Source organism: Neopelma chrysocephalum, unplaced genomic scaffold, assembly GCF_003984885.1.
Source record: "Neopelma chrysocephalum unplaced genomic scaffold, ASM398488v2 Primary Assembly neopelma1_361, whole genome shotgun sequence".
Classification (NCBI taxonomy): Eukaryota; Metazoa; Chordata; class Aves; order Passeriformes; family Pipridae; genus Neopelma; species Neopelma chrysocephalum.
The window spans coordinates 771,037-792,043 of NW_020898025.1; the positions used below are offsets into that span (position 1 = coordinate 771,037).

At 48.8% G+C, this 21,007-nt stretch overlaps 1 protein-coding gene across 1 annotated transcript in view; it reads left to right on the forward strand.

The window, feature by feature from the left end:
• Nucleotides 1–16,329, forward strand: part of MAN1C1 (mannosidase alpha class 1C member 1) — a 62,878-nt gene extending 46,549 nt beyond the window's left edge. The window contains exons 6-12 of the mRNA XM_027705944.1: nt 3,768–3,891; nt 6,363–6,456; nt 9,958–10,073; nt 10,261–10,480; nt 11,996–12,168; nt 13,116–13,231; nt 13,948–16,329. Coding sequence (XP_027561745.1) covers nt 3,768–3,891; nt 6,363–6,456; nt 9,958–10,073; nt 10,261–10,480; nt 11,996–12,168; nt 13,116–13,231; nt 13,948–14,068 — 964 coding nt within the window. The 3' untranslated portion in view covers nt 14,069–16,329. The remainder of the gene's footprint in view (nt 1–3,767; nt 3,892–6,362; nt 6,457–9,957; nt 10,074–10,260; nt 10,481–11,995; nt 12,169–13,115; nt 13,232–13,947) is intronic.
• The last annotated feature ends 4,678 nt before the right edge of the window (nt 16,330–21,007 follow it).

Genomic DNA, 21,007 nt, shown 5'->3' on the forward strand with positions numbered 1-21,007 from the left:
TTGTCCCTGCGAGCAGCACTCAACCAGGTGTGTCCTTCCCTTGGAGCCCCAACATTCTGTGTCAGGTAGGGGATGTTCTCAGGCCAGAGGGGAGCGCTGGGGCAGCTGAGTTAAATACCTGCTGAAGGTCTGTCAGCAAGCAGAGACAGAGCTGGAGGCTGCACTCCTGGTCTCTGCTTCTTACTCCCTGCCAATAAGGGCTGATTTGCTCGTTTTGATGCCTCCAAACAAATCCCCCGGGTAAGAGCTGCGTGCGGGCTGAGACAGACAGCAGGAAATGTGGGTTAACAAAAGCCTTTCATCCTCACCTCTTGCAAAACTGGGAGCAGCAGCCATGAAAGTCATTATTCATCTCTTAGCCCAAATCTCCTCTTTGGCTCTGCGGAAGCACAAGACTCCCAAATATTTGGCTCGCGCTGCTCCGTTGCTCAAATATCACTGTCACCCTTCGTTTGTCTTATGTGCTCAAGATCCCAGTGAAAATTTGAGCCACCACCACGACTATAATTGTCTCTTTTTGCAGAAGAGAGACATCCTGCTTCCTCTGCAGCTGATAAAGGCTCGGCAGAGGCTAACCTTTCACAGAAATGCCAAACCCTCCCCTGCCCTTTGTGAAGACAATTGAAACAGCCTGTGTCTGCCTAGACATTCCCAAAATGTTTTGCTGGTGACCTTGACTAGGAGCAAAGAAAATCAACATAAGACTGAGCCCACATGCAGAACCCCTGTTACTGCCTTGAGCTCTGGCTTCAGGGCCGTGAAACTGCTGTGAGGGTTGGAGTATCAATTGATTTAGGAGCAGGGATGAAGCGAGCTGTATCCATAGTCTGACTGCTGCAGGAACATGATGAACAGCCAAAGGCTGTAAACCCAAAGGGGAAGGGATTTACTCGGTGTGAGGGAGCCTGTGGAAGTGGAAGCAGAGGAGGAGATCAAGGTGATGCTGTGAGAGCACACTGACCCAAAGTCAGGGCCAAAACAAAGCCCAGAGGAGTTTTGCAAGAAGGAATTCTCTCTCCGATTCTACTTTTGCTAATTCCAGAGAGACATCTTCATCCCAAAAGGAGGAGAGTCTTGCAGCGTGTGTGGGCTTATGTTGGTGGTTGCTTGGGGGGTGGGTTAAGAATGACATTCAGAAATTTGAATCAGAACACCCCTGGCATTAGGACAATTCTGCATATTTTTGAGGGCCCAAGCACAAAGACAGCCACCCCCCACCTCTTCCATGGCCAACTGGCTTTATCTCTTACTATCAGCTCACACCACCTTTTGCTCTGTGTCCCCTCTCTGCTGATGTCCTTCCCTGTGCCTGTTTTCCATGAGCACTGGATCGTATCTCACACAGGCTTGTTTTCCATCCTGCTGCTCCAACTGCCACGTTGTCTGCCAGGTCCTGGAGTACTTTGTCTTCTCCAGCTGCTGCTCTGTGCTCTCTGTGTTGCACTGTGATATCTCTCCTGATGCCTTCTGTGCTGCATCCCTGGCCCCTGTTTCTTTCTCATCTCCCCTAAACCCTCTTCACCCCCAGATTTTTCCTCATCATTCTCTGCTGGCCTCTCTCTTGACTTGGCACTGGTTTGCTGCCTTGGATCTCCATGAGGGAAGGAGGTGATGCAACATTTCAGTCCCTGCTTGCACTAGACAGTGTTTAAGGGAGACCCACTTATGTCGGGGCTAAAGAGAGTTCTGGGCATGTTCTTTTCCCTTGAAGGCCAAGCCCCTTTGAACAGTGGCTTCCTCTGAGATGTTACAAAACAGGGCAGCTGTGAAGACCCAGTTTGTCCAGACTGTAATGCTAAAAAAATGTTTTCCTCCAGAGAGTCATTCCACGCTGCTCTTTAACCCAGGGACACGTTGCAGACAGACTCTTGTTTCCCCCAAACCCCCTCCCCAGGAGTTTTGCTGCGATTTTTAACCCAAGGCTCGGGCTCCCGGCAGCACATCCCATGCCTGGCTGTGTTTTTGGGAGGGCAGTTCCCCGGGAGAGGGTTGTGTGACCCCACATAGCCTCTGTCACAACAAACACAACCCCATTTGGCTGCTTCCAGCACTCCTGATCCGAGCTGGCTGGGAAGGCAGTTTCTGTTTGTGAGATCGTATTGGTTACAACGTCCCTTCGGTGCAGTAAATAAAGAAAAAGTAATTGACTGTTTATAGGTGTGAGAACACTGTGGGGTTGTTCAGCTCACCCAGCCCAGGGCCAGCTGCTGCCAGGATCAGCAGATATGGCCACTGTGATCTTAATTCCACGTTCACCTTGGTCAGACTGGGGGCCCTTCCTGCCTGCACGGGAACATTTCTGCCGTAAACCCTCGGTGTTATTGGGGTGCCCATTTGAGCTGCACTCGGTGTTTCCAAATGAAAAGTGGTGCTGCAGCCTCCTGACATTTTGCAGGGCAGGCTGACGTTTGGCAGTGACTGAGCAATTTGAAACAGCGTGAACATATTGCTTATCTAATGGCTCTTTTTGTCTGGAGGCGAAACAAACAGCTCTGGACCTGGAATGGTTTTCCGTATATCACATGGAGGGAAAACTTCTTTTTTTTTCCTTTTTTTTTCCCCTCCTCCTCGGAAGGATCATTAGTTTTCCGCCTCCTGTAAACAACAAACCCTTCTCTTCTCCCAGCCAAGCTTCCAGGCGCCATCTAGTGTCACCCCCACCCCCATCCCTGGAAACCTGTCACCTCCCGGGGATTAACTGCAAAGGGATGGAAAATCGAAGCCGCGTCACGTCTGAGGTGGCTCAGCCAAACTTCCCTGGGCCAGCACCTGCAGAGGCTGGTTTGGGACTGGGGCTCGAGGTCCTTATGTATATAACCCTATATTCCTAAGGACAGTGTCATGTCTGAGTAGGTTTCAGAGGGCACAGAGCAGAGGGGTACCAGGAGGAAGCGGTTGAATGTAAAAGCAGATCCACATCCTTTGGTTAGTTTCCTTTAGGATTTAAGGGAGAATTGTTGCCCTCCTCATCCCCAAAATCGATCCCTTGCTTTGCTTCAGTGCTGATCTCTCTCTTTGCCTGGATTTGGCAGGTGAGGGAAGTCAAACAGAACCTGAGAAGGGATCCCAGTACATCAAACACAGGGGCGAAGGCACTTTATGTAACTGCCTTTCTTCACACAGTGTTTGCCACCTTCTGTAGTGCTCTGCTGCCCTACTGTTCTTGGAAAGAGCACCAGTGGGGTGCTCTCAGAGTCACATTTCTCCTGTTAAGATTCCCCATGGCTTTTCCTTCCAGTCAGGTGTTCCCAGTGGCACCTTTCCCCTCTCCCTGTGCCTTATCCCCCTGTGAGCAGGCACACACTGGGAATGTCAGTGCCACGTACACAGAGACTGTGAGGTCTCCTTGAAACAAGGTGCCTGGGGACTGTCTGGATTCTCCATAAAATATCAGGACATTTAAGATGTGAGTTACAGACATGTTTTACCCCAAAATGTCTCGTGTAGGGCAGGGTGTCAGCGTTCTTCCAAAGTTTGCTTGGAGCTGATCCGTTTGGGAGGGATTCCTCTCCCACAAAAAACGTGTTTTCCCAGTATGTGTGTTAACCCAATTCTAAGCAATCCTCTGTAAAACTGCTGCTCCATCCCACTGGAACTGTTCCTTGTGAGAGTCCTGAAAATCTGTGTGTGTCCTTTCCATGGCCCCTGTTGAGAGCTGGTGTGCAGCACATGCCCATAGCAAAGGGAGATCTGCACTGGGGCAGGGGGAACCTCAGGCTTGGGCTGTGTTTTCCTGGCAATGAAGGCTCCCTTTTCTCTCCTTGCAGTGGCATGAGTTGGAGCTGGGGTTGGGCATCAGCTGGAAGCAGCATCTTGGCAGAATTTGGTACCTTGCACTTAGAATTCCTGCACCTCTCCGAGCTCTCTGGCAACCCGGTGTTTGCAGAAAAGGCAAGTACCTCCCACCCTGGTCTTTAGTCTCTTCATAATTCTGGGATGTTTTTCCCCACGTGTGTGACGTTGTAGCAATTTTGCTCAGACAAGGACACAGCCAAAATTAAACCATCAAGTGGATGCAGACTGCACAGGGAATTGTTAATTCTGATATCCCAACAGCAGTGCCTTGTACTTGCGGAGCTTTTGACTCTGAACAGGCATTAAATGTTGTGCTCCAGCCAGCAAGATTTCTACAGAGGTTATTTTGTGTAGGAAAAGCCTGGCAGTCGACATGCTGCATCCTTTTGTGTAACTTTAACTGAAAATCTATTAGTGTTATACATTACCTTGTGCTTTTTTATTCCACAGCTGATCTTGTAATGCATGTGAGAACATCTTAATAAATACTAGCAACTCATCAGCTTTTTCTGCTCGTCCCTCAGGAACCATCTCTGAGGGAGACAAATTGCTCCAGTTAGAATCCAAACTGCTCCTATGAGCCCAGGGGAAATGGGGCTTGTCCCAAGTCCCAGAGCAGGGTGAAAACAGGCAGTGGTTGCAGGATTGCCAAAAAAAGCTCAAAATGATGGGTATGTCCAGTGCAGGTCTGTCAGGTGTGAAACAAAGAGAGAATCTGAAGGAAAGACAGGAAGAAAGAGGAGGAAAAAGCTGTGAGAGCAAAGTGGAGACTAGGATGGAGTGTATGGAAAGCAGTAAGGGGGGGGTGAGCAAGAGGAATGTCGGGGGGGGGGCAGGAGAGAAAAGCAGAGGGTGAAAGGAAACAAACCCAGGGAACTCTGTAAGGAAGATGAGGAAAGCCTGGTGATTTGAACTGAGGAGACAAGCTAGAGATTCCTGAGGACAATGATAATGACAAATTACTCAGAGGAAGGGGGGAGCTGAGAAAAGGCCAGTAAAGGGAACAGTGGTCTGGAAAGAAAATGTGTGTGAAGGAAACGAAGGGAGTGAAGGGAGGGGAGTTGTGTGGGGAAAGAGGAGCACTGAAAACACAAGGGCAAGGAGATGCACTGCTGAAAACTAGAATTGCATCTACATTCCAGTCTCAAACTGTGGCATCTTGAGCCAGGGTCAAGCCTCTGTCCCCAGCCTAATATGTTTTCCTCTTTTCCCCCTAAGCCCATGGAGGGAAAAGGGCAAAACCTTTCTAATGGACTCTCCTGAGCTGATGTGTGCACAGAAAATATATCACATTCATCCTGACACCCTCTGAGAGACAAAATATAGGATGATGTGGGCTCAAACAGCCCATCCTGTGGGAAATTACTGCAGAGGAACTGATCAACTCATTAACTCACAGCTTGGGACTCCCGTGATTTTAGGAAGAATAAAGTCCATCTGTGTCTTTTATTCAAACATGTCATTAATATGCCAGGCTCTTAAATTTCAGTAAATATTATGCAGCCTGACAACTTACTTGGAAGCACCGACTTAAGTCTGTAGCCAGCTTTAGGCGTACAAATTGTCTGATTTTATAAAAGGTTTAGAGGGTATTAGCTGCTCTGTAGGTTATAATAGAATATTTATGCTGCACAGCATTTAACTGGGTCCCTTATGGGAGAGGCCTATTGGATTTAATGGGAGTGAAACCAAGGGGAGGGTTTAGAGAGTAACTGTGGCTGTTCTGGGGGTATTAAAGGAGCTGCCTGTCGTTGAAATTAAAGGCCCCAATTCATCATGCTAAGTGACCACGTGGTGAATTTTAGTAGTGTGTGAGTCACTCATCCCTGCCACTCCTTTCCCTTTGGATCATGGAAAAAATCACCCTCCAGATCTCTCACGTTTCACATTTCCACCCAGATCCCAAGTCATAGAATCACAGAGTCATGGAATGGTTTGGGTTGGCAGCACCCCTAAAGATCATCCAGTTCCACCCCCTGCCATGGGCAGGGACACCTTCCACTAGCCCAGGTTGCTCCAAGCCCTGTCCATCCTGGCCTTGGACACTTCCAGGGATGGGGCAGCCACAGCTTCTCTGGGCAACCTGTGCCGGGGCTTCCCCACCCTCACTGGGAGGAATTCTTCCTAAAATCTAATCTAAACCTGACCTCCTTCAGCTTAAGGCCATTCCTCCTTTTCCTATCACTCCATGCCCTTGTGAAAAGTCCCTCTCAGCTTTCTTGTAGCCCCCTTAGGTACTGGAAGGTGCTATAAGGTCTCCCTGGGATTGCTTCTGGAGCATGTTAGTGAGCTGCTTCCACTGCCTGCTCAACTGGGGCCTTGCAGGGTTTTCAGAATCATTTCTAAAATCCCACAGAGCTGGATAAAGATTGAGCTGAGCAGTCCAGCCCAAAAGCTTCTCCATCCCAGAGAGCCGTGTCACTGGGCTGTGCCTGATCCCAGTGTTCCAGGCTGCTGTGCCTGCTCAGGAGGGATCAGCACTGAGGAATTAGAGACCTTGGTGACAGAGCAAGCCTCCAGCTCTGTCAGCAGAGCAGTAACACCATTCTGTCTCTCATCTCTCCTAGGTGATGAACATCCGCAGAGTCCTCAACAGAGTGGAGAAGCCCCAGGGCCTTTATCCCAACTTCCTCAGCCCGGTGACAGGGAACTGGGTGCAGCGTAGGTATCTCTCTGTGTTCAGCCCTGCCTGGAGCCTTTCAGTCTTTCCATTTTTCTTCAGGAAGCAGTAGCAACTGTCAGAGCAGCAAGCCAAGAAAATGTCTTGTCAGGCAGCCTGTTATACATGTGATTGGATAATACAGCCCGATTTGTAAGATGCAATATAGTAATTGCACACTTATTCCATCAGCCTTGTTTCCAGCTGAGTGTCTCACCTCCAGAGAGAATTAGGGCCTTTCTTGCACAGGGGAGGATAATGGTACATGGTCCATCACACAGATATTAGAAATCAGCACATCTCTTTAAGACCTCATCCTGCAGTCAGCACAGAGCCCGTGGAGCTGCTCGGGAGCTGCACGGGAAGGCTGAGCAGAAGCACTGTGAGATTTACCTCCGGAATGTGCTGCAGCAAGTAAGGAACCACCTGGAGAGGCAGAGGGCTTGTAAGAGTCTTGGATCCCCCTCGGATCCAGGGCTGCATTCTCCTGTGTGCACTCCTGTTCCTGTTACCATGGTACCTCTGCATCCTGCGATTTGGTGCGAGAAGGATGAGACAGGAATGTTTTCTTTCCTCTTGTTGAGAACCCAGCACGGGAGATGTGGGCATTAAGTAGATACTGCCCTGGTATGAAAGGGGAGCAATAACAAGGAAAGGGTAGAAAAGAGCAAGGAAATATTAGAAGCAGTGTGCCCAGGGACAGGTTATTTACTCTCCTGCTTTACACACACAGCTCCCTCCTTACTCAGAGAAGAGACTGTACCCCTCTTCTTGGGTCACCCAAGTTTGCCCTCTGCTAGGAACAGGAGGTGCTACTTCTGCTGCTCTGACCTCAACCTTCTGCTCTCTTATTGATTTGCTTGTTTTGGTTGCTGGATTTTGTGTTCCTCTGTCAAAGGAATGAAAAGTCTCTTCGTGCAGAAGCTGTTTTGAACCCATCAGTGGATTACATTTATTGTCTGGGCAGGTTGCTTTTAGTCCTTGCATTACCTGGTGTCTCCATGTCTCGCTGCACTGTTTGTTCAGCTGGATCACTCCAGACCTTTCCAACTGTATTAATGGCTCTGATGGTACCTGACAGGCAGTTGTGTGGCTGAGGCAGGGACAGAGCTGTGGCTGTGAGCAATCCCTGACCTTCAGCTGCCACATCAGCACCTCTAATGGTGACTGACAGGTGTCCCAGCAAAGTGTCTTGGATGGTCACAGTTATCCCGTTAAACCAGAGCTGTCCTTTGGGGCCATGGGGAAAGAAAACAGGTTTCTGTTCAACCCAGTAATTGATCTTCAGAGTTATCCCATCCTTTTGTAAGCAGTTCAGCTTCCCCTCTGCATTTGTCTCTGCAGAGTTGTTGTTGTTATATGTTCCACTTGAAAAGCTCATCTCCCATCCCCTGCTGCACCCTGAGATCCCATTTCCTTCAGGTTATTCCCAGTGGCAGTTCCCAATTCCACGCTGTACATTCCACCAGACACCAGCATTAGTTCTGCCCGTTCAGTGGTGCTGAGAGGGGGAGAAGTGCCTGGCTTTGCCATAACTGATCATTACAGAATCTCTGGGAAACTGAGGAGCTGTGCTCTTAACCCAGGTGGGGACGATTCTCGGCTGGATACCCAGCACTCATCTCTTCTGCCACTGATTTAATTCTGTTTTGTGCCTGCAGATTTCACTTCACTGCCCTGACCTGCTCCCACCCCTTGCTGACGTAAAGAGAGGCCTGTTGCTGGTTTTCAGAGCATATTAAAAGTAGCCTCTGATTACTTGTTCAGGGACAGGCAGATCTATGCCAAAGCCTGCAAATAACCTGACTCCCAGACAGACTTTCAGCCCGTGGCACAGGCTGTTTGTGGCAGTTGCTCATCATATGACCTTGTGATCTCAATCCATATTCCAGGGAGTGAAAAGACTGATCAGCCCCTTCTGCATCTCCAATACTGCTGGTGAGAAAGAGATGAGGACCAAAGCAGGGAGGCAGCTGCAGCCTGTTCCCTGTAGGTGCCAGGCTCTCATCTTCTCTCTTGCCATTAAAGCTCTTTGCAGGAAGCCGTTTTTCTTGAAATTGCTGTGATTTTCTTAAAAGGTGTATCTCTGACCTGGTTGGATGAGCAGATCTCCTAAATGAAGAGTCTGTGCTGTACCTCTTCTGAGTGCAGTTGTTACCTTTAGAAAATTAAAGCCCAGTCCCCTGCTGAAAGAGGAGATTTGTTTATGCAGAGTGCCTGGGAGGCAAACACTGGCAAAGCTGATGCCATATGGAAAGCAATTATGTACCAGAGCTCCTGCTTTGGTGATTTTATGAATGACACACTTAGGATCACAGAGCTGCTCTTTAAAGACAGGCTGTGCAGCCGGTGTTTGCAAATAGTCTGTCCTCTCTTTTTTTTTCTCCCCACTGAATTCATGTGTCTAATCCCATTGTTTTGCTATGGATTATTCCGTGGATCATTGGACACAGTGTATCAGGGATGTTTGCTCTTCAGGTCAGGAAAATGCATGGCTGTTGATTTCTTCTGCTGGTAGGATTTAGCATTTAGAATAAGCCTTGGGACTTTATATTTGTACAAGGCAAAGGAAAACAAAAATCCGAACATTTAAGTCCGAACACCTGCTGCATCTGCTTCCCTTGGAAATGAGGATGGTGCAGACCCAGGGGTGGACACTGTTAATTAACAGGGGCTGCTTAGTGCACGGTGGGTAATTTGTCTTGCTCTCCTAGAAAGGGGAGTGCTTGGCTGCTTAAAGAGTGAACGCTGCTCTTCCCCCCGTGGTGCAGTTTAAAGCCATAAATCCATCCAGCAGTTCCCCCCGGGCAGAAACCTGCAGCTGTCGTGCCCATTTCGCGCTGCAATCCTTCAGCATCCCCCCGTAAGGTCAGAGCGGGGTGTTTTTCTGAGCAGACAGCCTTGGAAATCTGATTTCTGCAGAGGGAGATATTCAGTGCACATCCTTGTACCTGACTTTATCATTTTAATACGCCAGCAACCCCAGCCTTCCCCAGGGCACAGAGTCCCACCGTGAGCCGGGAATACAAATGGCACGACGGAGGAGTCCCTCCAGCAGCCCCTTGCTGGCAGCTCTGTGGGATAGAACACACATTCTCCCTTTGCTGAGGCAGGGAGACAGCTCCCAGGGGCTTCATATGCATGGAGATCTATCAACACCCCCCTGCTGCTCTTGGTTTATGAGGGTGGGATTTATGATGATCACTTCATAAACAGGAAGCATCTTCAGGTTGCAGCATAAATAACTTGTAAAATAAGACCTCTGAATGGTTTTGGTGAGGGATATTAATGCTCTGGAAAATGACAGGGCATTTTTCTTCTGATTGCACTTTCCACCTTTCTTCCCCTTTGAAAAAGAAATGCTGCAAGCTCTCCCCAGGAAAACTGGGAAGAGGAAGGAGAGAACAAGGGCATTAAATAGGACGTGGTTGTTTCCCCTTTGTAAAGCAACTGCTCATTGTATGTCATGAACCTGAGGTTCTTTTCTGGCTTTCCCACTACAGACCACGTCTCCATTGGGGGGCTTGGGGACAGCTTTTATGAATATCTCATCAAATCTTGGCTGATGTCAGACAAGAAAGACTTGGAAGCTAAAAAGATGTACGACGATGCACTAGAGGTAAGGAGCAGGTTGCTGCTCTGTGTTTTTTGGGGGGGACATTGTTCACAGGAAGGTTTCAGATCTTCAGAATGTCTTGGATCTTCGGGTTTCCTTGGTGTTCACTCCTGTATCTTGAAATACTTAGTGAGTAAGTTTTACTTACTGTCCACTGAGTATCTTGAAGCCCTGATTTTCATCCCTTTAGGCAATAGAAAAGCATTTGGTCAAAAAGTCTGCTGGAGGATTGACCTACATCGCTGAATGGAGGGGAGGCATCTTGGACCACAAAATGGGCCACTTGGCTTGTTTCTCTGGGGGCATGATTGCACTTGGAGCTGAAGATGCTGGAGAAGAGAGGAGGCAGAGACACATGGATCTGGCTGCAGAAATAACAAACACATGTCACGAGTCTTATGCACGCTCAGGTAAATCCGTGGGCTGCCTGGAATGTGAGTGAGGGATCACCCACAGCCTCAGGAGACTCAGGGTTGTGTGGCAGAGGTTTGCAGTGGGGTATTTTGTGCTTCAGCAGCGTCTGCATCCCTGTGTGTGATGATTTTCACTTGGCTTTTCTGGGGTATCTAGAGGAGGCAGCAATATGTTTCACACAGCAGGCAGCTGGAGCAGAGGGACAGGCAGATGTCAGCTCCTGTGGCAGAGCTGGGAATTGAACCCAGGGCTGAATCCTAGTCCTGCCTCCCAGTCACAGAACCAGCCTTCTCCCAACAGGACTGTAGTTTGAGTCTGTCCTTTCACATCCCTGTGTGGACAAGAAGGGAAGATTAACAGAGATTAATTGCAAAGCATCCCACTGTATGGAGCAGAGCAGCTGAGAAGCCCAAGAGGGGAGTGTTGGAGACCTGCAGCTGCTGGTAGGAACCAAAAAAATGAAGTTGCTCAGCCTTTCCCAGCTGTCTGAGCAGAGGCTGAGTGAGTCTTTTCATTTCACAAGTTCAGTAAAATTTGTTTCATCACCCAGTGCTTATCAGTGCTCTGGGAGAGCAGGGACTGGTGATGAATGAAGGACTGGGTCAGTTCTCTGCCTGCAGGAGCTGTTTTGGACACCACTCCTTTCTCTGTAGGCATCTCTGCAGCTCCTGGGAGGCTGCAGGCAATGAAACAGCTTTCCAGGACTCTGTCAGGCACAAGTCTGCCTCCACTAACTGTTTGCAAAGATTGTTTCACACCTTCCTCACATCCCCAAGCCCATGTTGGCAGTTGGTGTCCAGCACGTTTGCCCAGTAAACTTCCAGCTAACATGAAATGATGTTTGCAAATAACTCCTCCCCCCCCACCAGCACTTACAGAGCTAAAACAAGCCACATGAACTAACAGCCCTCTGGTTGTGAGTGCCTGGAGCCAATTTTCACCTTCAGCAACATCCATCAGCTCAGAAAGGACAGCAGCAAGCTGCCCACACTGTTTCAGTGCTGGCATTTCAGCAGGCTCAGTGTTCTGCAGGAATTGTCTGTGCATGTCACCTTGTTCCCCTCCCTGCCACGGGCAGGGACACCTTCCACTAGCCCAGGTTGCTCCAAGCCCCATCCAGGCTGGCCTTGGACACTTCCAGGGATGAGGCAGCCACAGCTTCTCTGAGCAACCTCATAAGCAACGTCTGCAGTTTCCCTGTTTTCAAACAGGTGTTGCAAATAGGGATCTGAGTGCTGGTTAATGCCTGCAAGAGATTTGAGTGTCCCTCTTATGTCAGGGACACTCAAAAAGACCAAGGTACTCTTAATGCTTTATTTAGAAGTTGCCCATTTAAGTTGGTTAAGCTTCCCCATCATCCCCTTGTCTCCTTTCCAAAGAGGCTGCGAGCGAACCTGAAGAAAAGGCTCATCCAAGCCTTAGTTCAATGTTGGCAGCCCTGAGCAACATAAGAGCACCTGGATGGTCTCTTTACTTGTTTTGTCCTCCTGCATGTGTGTGATTTTGGGCAGATACCAAACTGGGCCCCGAAGCCTTTCGCTTTGATGCCGGGAGTGAAGCCATGGCAACCAGGCTGAGCGAGCGCTACTACATCCTGCGGCCGGAGGTGGTGGAGAGCTACATGTACCTGTGGAGGCTCACCCACGACCCCAAGTACAGGCAGTGGGGCTGGGAGGTGGTCAAGGTAAGCCTGAAGAAGTCACAGCTATAACTTTCTTGCTGGATTCCTACAAACATCTTTCCTTCAGTCAGTAAAAAACAAAGCAGAAATTATTTAAGTCGTGTTAGGTGTTGAGATACATTAGTGGAGGTGTTCAAGGCCAGGTTGGATGGGGCTCTGAGTAACCTGGTCTAGTAAAAGGTGTCCCTGCCCGTGGCAGGGGGGTGGAATTAAGGATCTTTAAGGTCCCTTTCAGCCCTGTGATTTTACATTAGCAATGGGGCGGGAATACCCAAAATAACTCAGTTTGGTGTGGCATCTCCATTGATTGTTGTGGATGTTTCCTCCTCCTTTTGGGCTACAGTCAGTCAGGGCAGTGGAGGTTTGTGGACAGGAGTGCTGCAGACAGCAAAACCTCCCATTAATGTAAAAACTCTCTGCAAAAAGAAGTCGGCCTTGTGTTTGAAGTCTCTGGAGTGCTCAGCACCACTGGTTTGTTCTTAGCCAGCAAAACCAGCAAAGCTGCCTTTGTCCTTTGTTGTGTCTTCTTCCTGCAAAGACCTCACAGCCAGAAAGCCCCTCACCCATTCCCAGCTCATGCAAAGCCCCTTGGCTGCTGCCCCATGTCCTGGCAGGGGCTGCTCCAGTGGCAGAACTGTCATTTGTGTGCTTGCCCTGGAAAAGAGGCCCCATAAACAGCTTGAGCTGCCTCTGGAGATCTGAGTTTGCTGTTTGTGTAGTGTCAAGGTCAATCAATCACCTAACTTAGGTGGCTGATGTTTCTCTTACTATTTCATTAGAGCTATCTTGATTCCCAGAGTCTGGAGTAATCACCACCCTCTTCAGTGAGGGACAGAGGCTGTGATAAACCTGGAATTTGATTTGTACAGCTGGCTGGTAATGCAGCTGATGATGATTAACGAGTTCCTCCACACTGCTGTGTGTCACTGAGGTTTCTTTTTCTTTCTCAGGCCCTGGAAAAACACTGTAGAGTAGAAGCTGGTTTTTCTGGCATCAGAGATGTTTACACCACAACCCCAACCCACGACAACATGCAACAGAGTTTTTTCCTCGCAGAGACTCTGAAGTAAGTCTGGTATCACTGAGGCCTTTCAGAGTAGTGTAATTCCTGCAGCACCAACACTCTGGTCTGCAATAAGTCTCTGGTAATAAAGAGGAGGTCTTCTCTTCTAGTGGAAGGTGTCCCTGCCCATGGTTAGGGGTTGGAAGGATGTGATCTTTAAGGTCCCTTCCAACCAAACCATTCTGTGGCTCTGGGGGAAAAACTGGGCAGGCTTTGGGTGCTCTGAAGCTTTGGCAGTTTCCTGCTGTAGAACCACTGCTGTCCTTGGCACTCTCGAGGTTCCTGCTCATGTGCTGGATTTAAAGAACTCTTCCTGTGCCTTAGAGCTGCTCTAAGTGGGTGGCCCTGGCTGCTGATCTCCCTTGAATTTGCCTCTGATGGTTTAAGAGGCAGCCCTGTCCTCTGCCAGGTTCATGTCCTGCGCTCAGAGGAGGCACGAATGTGGCCTGAACCTGCTGCCCCTTGGTGCAGATCTGCTTTGCTGGTTGTGTGAATGTTTGTGGGGGGGCTGAGTGTGGATGCCCACCCCCTTTTGCCCCAGGGGTGGTGGTTTCCAGCAGGAGAGTGAGCCAGGGGGTCGGGAAATGTGCCACCACAGATTGTGACAGCTGTGGGCAACGGCAGCCCCATCACAGTCCTGCTGCTTGTGCATGCTTGGGGTCCCACCTGGGCTTCCTCTAACCCCCCTTTGTGTCCATCTCCTTGCCCTGTGGCTCCAGGTACCTCTATCTTCTGTTCTGTGAAGATGACGTGCTGTCCCTGGACGACTGGGTGTTCAACACCGAGGCTCATCCCCTGCCAGTCAACCACACGAACTTTAAAGCAGCTGTGCAGCAGTGAGGCCCTTGCCCAGCACCTGCTTCCGTGGGTCACTGCTTTTCCTTTCCATTAAAGGAATTCCTGTTGTTCCTAAAACGGTATTTTGGGGCACTAGTCCAATTCCGGACAGTATTCTACTGGGAAGATGGAACCATGATGTAAGCACCTTCTTTTCCTCTGTGAGGAGCTCTATTAGCCTGATAATGAGATGTTTATTCTGGGCCATATTGTACACAGTTCATAGACATTCCTTTATACAGAGAATTTATATGAAATCCACTGATTTTGCTTTATAGTGGCCAAAGGACTGGAAGTTTGCCATAAAATAGACACACACACACAAACACACACACACACATCCTTCTTTCCTTTTTCTGTTTCATTTTTGCCTTTTATATGCTCTTGGATTTATCAGCTTTCTAATGAACAGTTTTCAACGTACTGTGCTTTCTGGTGGTGGGCTTTGGGGGCACTTTAGGAAGGGCAGGAGAGTGAGGAAGGGGAGTTGCCCTTGATGTGGAGTGTGTGGGGATGGATGAGGAGCCAACTGAGAGCTCAGGGGTTGGGATTAAGGAGAGGACAGGGAAAGATGACCTTACAGTGGGTGTCTGCTGTAGGCACCTGACCAGGGAGAACAAGAGGATCGGACCCTCCACAGACAGGTAGGAGCAGCATCAGGTTTGAATTTGCAGACCCTGGTCTTCAGGGGGGACTTCAACCCTCCTGGTATCTGCTGGAGGGACACACAGCAGGGAATGAGCAATCCAGGAGGTTCCTTGAGTGGATTGATGATAAATTCCTCCCCCAAGTGACAGAGGAGCCAACAGAGGGGCTCTGCTGACCTCACACCAGCCAGGGGCTCGCTGGGGATGTGCAGATCAAAGGCAGCTCTGGCTGAAGTGACCATGAGCTGGTGAGTTCAGCATCCTGAGGGCAGGAAGGAAGGGGGAAAAGCAAGCTCAGCCCTGGGCTTCAGGAGAGCAGACTTGGACCTCTTCAAAGATCTGCTTGGAAGAGTCCTATGGGATCAGACCTGGAGGGAAAAGGGGCCTGAGAAAGCCAGTAAATATTCAAGAGTCATGTCCTCCAAGCTTAAGAGAGTTCCATTCCAGTGAGCAGGAAGTCAGGCAAAAATGCCAGAAGGGCTCTGTGGATGAGCAGAGAACTCCCAGTTCCACATGAAGGAAGCTGAGGGTGGAAGCAGGGACAGGTAACCTGGGACCACTGCAGAAACATTGTCTGAGCATCCAGGGCTGACATTAGGGAAGCTAAAGCCCAAATGGAATTGAATTCAGCCGGAAATGTCAATGACAAGAAGAAGGGCATCTATAAGAAAATAGGATACAAAAGGAAGATTGGGAAAATGAGGGCCCACTGCTGAACAGGACAGGAAACCTGTTACACAGGACATGGAAAAGGTGGAGATACCAAATGTTGCCTTTGCCTCTGTCTTGGCTGGCAAGACCAGGACTCCCAGGTTCCACAGACTGGGGGGGAAGGCTGGAGCAAGGAAAGGTGTTCCTTCTCCTCCCCTCAGCACAGGTGAGGCTACACCAGGAGTGCTGTGTCCAGTTCTGGGCACCCCAGTACAGGAGAGACATGGACAGGCTGGAGAGAGTCCAACAAAGGGCCAAGGAGATAATTAAGGGACTGGAACATCTCTCTGAGGAAAGGCTGAGAGAGCTGGGACTGTTCAGTCTGGAAAGAAAAGGTTCAGGGGGATCTTATTAATGTATAAAAAGACCTGGAGGGTGAGTGCAAAGATGAGCCAGGCTCATGCCAGTGGAACCCAGTGACAGTTCCAGAGGCAACGGGCACAAACTGAACACGGGGAACGTGAGGAAACACTTTTTTACCCTGGGGGTGACCAAGCTCTGCTACAGCTTGCCCAGGGAGGCTGTGGAGTCTCCATCCTTGGAGATACTCAAAAGCTGCCTGGACACAGCCCTGGGATCCAGGTGGCCCTGCTTGAGCTGGGGGTTGGGGCAGGTGGACCCTGGAGGTCCCGTCCAGCCTCTGCCATTCCGTGATTCTGTGACTCTGTGGTGTCAAAATTGTAACTGAACCAAAACCTCTCTGCAAAATCCTTGATCCTAATGTATTTTTATATACTTTTTCTGTGCTCTTAAAACACATTTACCACACATCTCATTTAACTTTCCTTCATCGTTTTTGTGTTTTTCTACTTTTATTTGGAGCTAAGTGTTACGAGTCACTTGTAATAATTTCACTGCTGTAATAGTCAAATCTGTGAAACAGAATAAAAGTCTTGTAAAATAAAATGCCTCTTTGGGTTGATTCTGTAAAATACCTGTTACACTGTGCTTGAAATAACTAGGCAACAATACTGGTTGATTTTTTAAAGAGTTTTGCACAATAGATGATGTTGATTTCTAGAGTAATCCAGCCAGTGTATGGACAGCAATTCCCAGCTCTCTTGAATTTCTGGATCTGGGATCAGCATTCCCTCTGATCACTGCAAAGCTGTGTGGCCCTTGAGGATGGAACATTTTGGTTCAGTCTTGTGACATTCTCTCGATAATCTGTTCATTCAGCGACTGGGGAAAATCAGAGTTGCTTCGAGCAAGTTGTGAAGACAAAAAATGTTGTTTCTAAATTCCTGCCTTTGTAATTCCCCAAGAGAAATAAGGTTGTCAGATGGGGACTTAGCATTATCCAGGGGATAAAGATACTGGCTGGTAAGCCTGGCCTAGAGGAATGGTTATTGGTAAATAAACATCTTGGGAGTGAGCTGTGTTATCCAAGAGATTTGGATACCAGGAAGCTGTTCTAGCTCAGAGGATTTTTATAATGGATTAAGGGAATTCCTTAAATAAAAATGTCCTGCTCTTGGAGTAACTCAGAACACTTTGCCTGGCAAAATTTAAACCTCTAAAATAAACAGCATGGTTCTAGTTTCCTTTAGAAATAGGTGCTTGGTGTTACATTAAAACTCCGTGGTTGTTTTCTCTTCTGCACAAGGGAAGCAGGAGCTTGTTTGTGGCATCCCACATCTGCAAATTCCTCTGCCTGTGCTCCCAGACATCCACTGAAATCCCCGGGGGCCAGGGGATTAATCACAGCCATCAAGTTAAGCATGCCTGTGTTTAGCAGGAGTAAAGATTTATTCCAAGGATCAGCTTTGTTCCAAGGCCTGGCCTTGATCCACAACCGGGATTTTTCTGTCCTACGGCAAGGCAGGTAACAGAAATGTTTGTCCTGCTGGTGTCTTGAAATGCTTCTGCCCTTCCCTTCCTCGAGCCTTGGCTGGAGGCTCCTGCTCAAGCAGAACTGGGGAGCCCTGTGTGGGATTTGGCCCCGTATTCCTCCTGCCAGGTGGGTGGGTGGGATTTCTGTCCACCCAGAGGGGAACTCCTCGGTTTCCAGACTGTGAGCAGGTCAATAAATGGGGAGTCACGTTGAACCAGAGGTTTGGCTTTAAATGTCTGATGGGAGGATCTGGGAAGATTTGTGTCTTTGAGCTGCTTTCCTGCCTCTCTGTCCCAGGCATGTGGGACATCAGTGGGAATTCTGTTGTCTGTTGTTGCTTTTCTGGTGTTTTTTCCCTATTTTGAGCCACCAAGCAATTTGATCAGCCTGGGTTATTGCCCATTTCCCCTGTTACATTCAAATTCAGAAGCCGTGATTACCATCTTAATTTTCACCGCCAGAGCATGTGATATTTTATATCAGAAGGAATTTCCTGTAAAATGAAGTTCTGATAACAGAAAGTTGCATTAGTGGTGGAGATGAAAACTAATCCCTATCGCTGAGGCTGCTGTCGCCTGGCCTACACGGAGATAAGACAAAACCATCCAGAAAACAAATGCATCTTTTTGTAACCCACACTTCATTTTTACGGCGTTATTAAATTCCCTTGGAAGGCTTTCAGCAGAATTGGTTATTGAATTCAAAAGCCTGGCAGCCAGAGTATTTTTCCACATACGTTTTGATCTGATCTATTTATCTGATTGTTTCAGATGTGATGCACGAGCACTGGCTCCCAGTGCCAGCAGGGTTCCAGCAGCTCCTCCTGATCCCGTTTGGCTCTCTGGCTTCATTCCCTGTGGAGCCTCCAGCAGGTACCGTGCTGGAGTTGGGAGTCCTCTCAATAAAACACCTGCTCTGTGAATGATTTTGTCCAGGGAGAGCCACGGTGTCTGGGCTGTAAGTGACCCACAGACTGGATTGCTTCCTCCTCGGTAGGAAAGGCCAGGGAGGAGTTAGGAATGCAAGACATGGGAATTGGCTCTTGCCCTTCAGCTAAATGGTTTACTTTGAAATGTCTCAAACTTCATTTCCCTCCACAGTCTTTGCTGGCCGTTCATTTTCTGGGATGAACTCTGTGATTTCCACGGCTGTGAAACTTTGTCACCTCTGGTTTTCTTGTCCCCTCCAAAAAGCCCCACGTGAAACCAGACTTGGATACTCCTTGTTCCTTACAGTTTCCAGAGGATTAATGCTTTTGAGCCTCAGTCTGGTCGGGACTTGCTTCCCCAGGGAGGGGGGTTCTGTTTCCAGGTGCTTTTTCCATTCGAGCACAGAGCTCAGGTTTTACAGCCTCATTCCATTGCTCTGTGATGGGTTTGGCTTTTGATCCAGGGTTTCAGGCAATGGGAACAGGGCCATGGATTGAAACAAGGACAGGGTTCCTCTGCTCTCCCAGCGTGCTGCCCTGGAATGTGGAGTGACTGCCTGTACTCTGACACATGGAAAACCCATCCATCTCCTGCAAAAAAGGTTGCTCCAAGTTTTTCATCCCTGCTACCAATTTCTTGCTGTTTTTCTTAACGTTCTCCCTCCTGACAAAGGGAAAATCTGGGATAGTTTTTCCTGCTAGGTGAATTCTCTTGGTGGAAGTCTTCCCTGTTGTTTTTCTAGGATTCCCTTTGATACAGGTGTGCCTGGGTGGGCCACACAGCAGAAGTCTGGATATTTAACATTCTTCCTGAGTGCTGTAATCTCAGGGCCCAGCAGTGCAGAGCCAGGAGCTGCTGGGTTTGTTCTCTCCTGAGGAGGATCAGCTCCCAGCAGACACCCTGAATTATTTGACCTTTTGTCTTTTCATTCCTTTTCCTATCAAATAATTCTCCCGTTTGTCATCTTTATGTGGTGGCTGATGACACTGGAAATGGTTCAGCTGTAAAATGAGCCTCTCATTTAAACAGGATCACCTCGGCTCTGCCAACCAACCTTGTCAGGTCTCCTCCACCGAGGAAGCTCCAGGCGTTGTCATCTCATATCACCTCTTGCTCTTACTCATTTCCCAGACAACCAAGTCCATTTGTCCTGTTACATTTTGTGCTCTAAAGGTGCGTGCTGGGTTATTTGAGGTCAACAACAGCTCTTCACACCTTAATGGGGCCGGGAAGTTTTAAAGCACATCTAAAGTGCTTGAGTGATCACCTCATTCACACCTGTCTCTGCTCCCAGACACCATTTCAATGCTCTGCTGATCCAGTTCCTCCCATCTCCTTCCCATGGCCCAAGCACAGGTTCTTTCATGGATGGGGAGGTGCAGAGTGAAGAGCAGTTGTAGAGTTTCATGGAAGTTTTCCTCTATGGTGGAGCTGGCAGAAGGAAGCTTCTCCGTTCTCCCTTGGCTGTGCAGGTGGAACAACACTGATCTGAATCACAAATTGACTCAGCTCTCAGCTGATTCTGGTTTTTGGGCTCCTCTGTCTGGTCCCAAGCTTTCACCTTCACTGCCAGAGAAACATCAAGTGCTGTGTGGGGATCTGTGGTAGAGAGAGGAACAGTCCCAAGTCCAAATCCTGGCCCAAGACACCACCCAAGTTTTGTTTGCTGGTGGAAACCACCCACTCCCATCCTGCGCTGCCCAGGGGGACCATCCTCATCCTCCCTCCTCCATGCAGTCACCACTGCTCTCTTAATGGCTTGGTCATGCTCTCCTCATCTCCATCTGAAATGCTCTTTAAACCTAAAACAAAAATGATTAGGCAGGCTTAGGAAACGGCAAAAGCTTCAAAGGATTAAATGCTAACAGTTCCTGCTACCCTCGGAGAGATCAAACACTCTGTGCTGTTCGCCCTGCAGCGGCAGAAAACGGCACTAAATCTTCCCCTGCAATCAGGGGATTTCAGGATTGCGTGTACGGAGGAGCAGGAGGCTGAGTTATGAGGAAAGATTAAAATGACAAAATATATATATCTTGGCCGAGCCACTGCTAAGAGACGGTGTGACAACAACGTGACACCCGTGTGGATGGACCTGAAGGGCACAGAGAACACGGGGAGGTGGAAAAGTTTGGGGTGAACGTGGCCCAGAATGTGGGGTGATGGTAGGAGTGACCTGAAATGTGGGGGTGATGTTGGAGGCAGGAGGCCTGAGCAGCATCACCCCAGGCTGACAAGTCATTCCCATCCACTGATTCCCATCCCTGCCATCCTGGGGCTTAAACATCAGCGAAATCACTGCGAGTGAAACCACTGCTACCTGTTTTGTTAAAACACACCCGTTTTGGTGAACTAAAACCAAGGAGAAGTTCAGGATATTGCTCTTTTTTTTTGGGGAAGTGCTGAATTAAGGGACAGAGACCACTCTGGAAATTTGGGGATGGACACATAACACACACAGCTTTTCCACTGATAATAAAGGCAAAGCCCACAGGAAGCATAAAACCAAGTAGAAGTTCAGGGTATGGTTCTTTTTTGGGAAGTGCTGAATTAAGGGCCAGAGACCACTCTGGAAATTTGGGGATGGACACACACACAGCTCTCCCACTGATAATAAAAGAAGCATGAAAGTAACTACAAGTTCAGGACATGGTTATTTTCTGGGAAGTGCTGAATTAGGGGCCAGAGACCACTGGAAATTTGGGGATGGACACACACACACCGCTCTCCCATCGATAACAAAGGCAAAGCCCACAAAGAGCCCTGGAGAGGAGCGGCTCCATCCCCTCTGAGGGCCCCGCCAGCGGAGACATTTAAGCCAAAA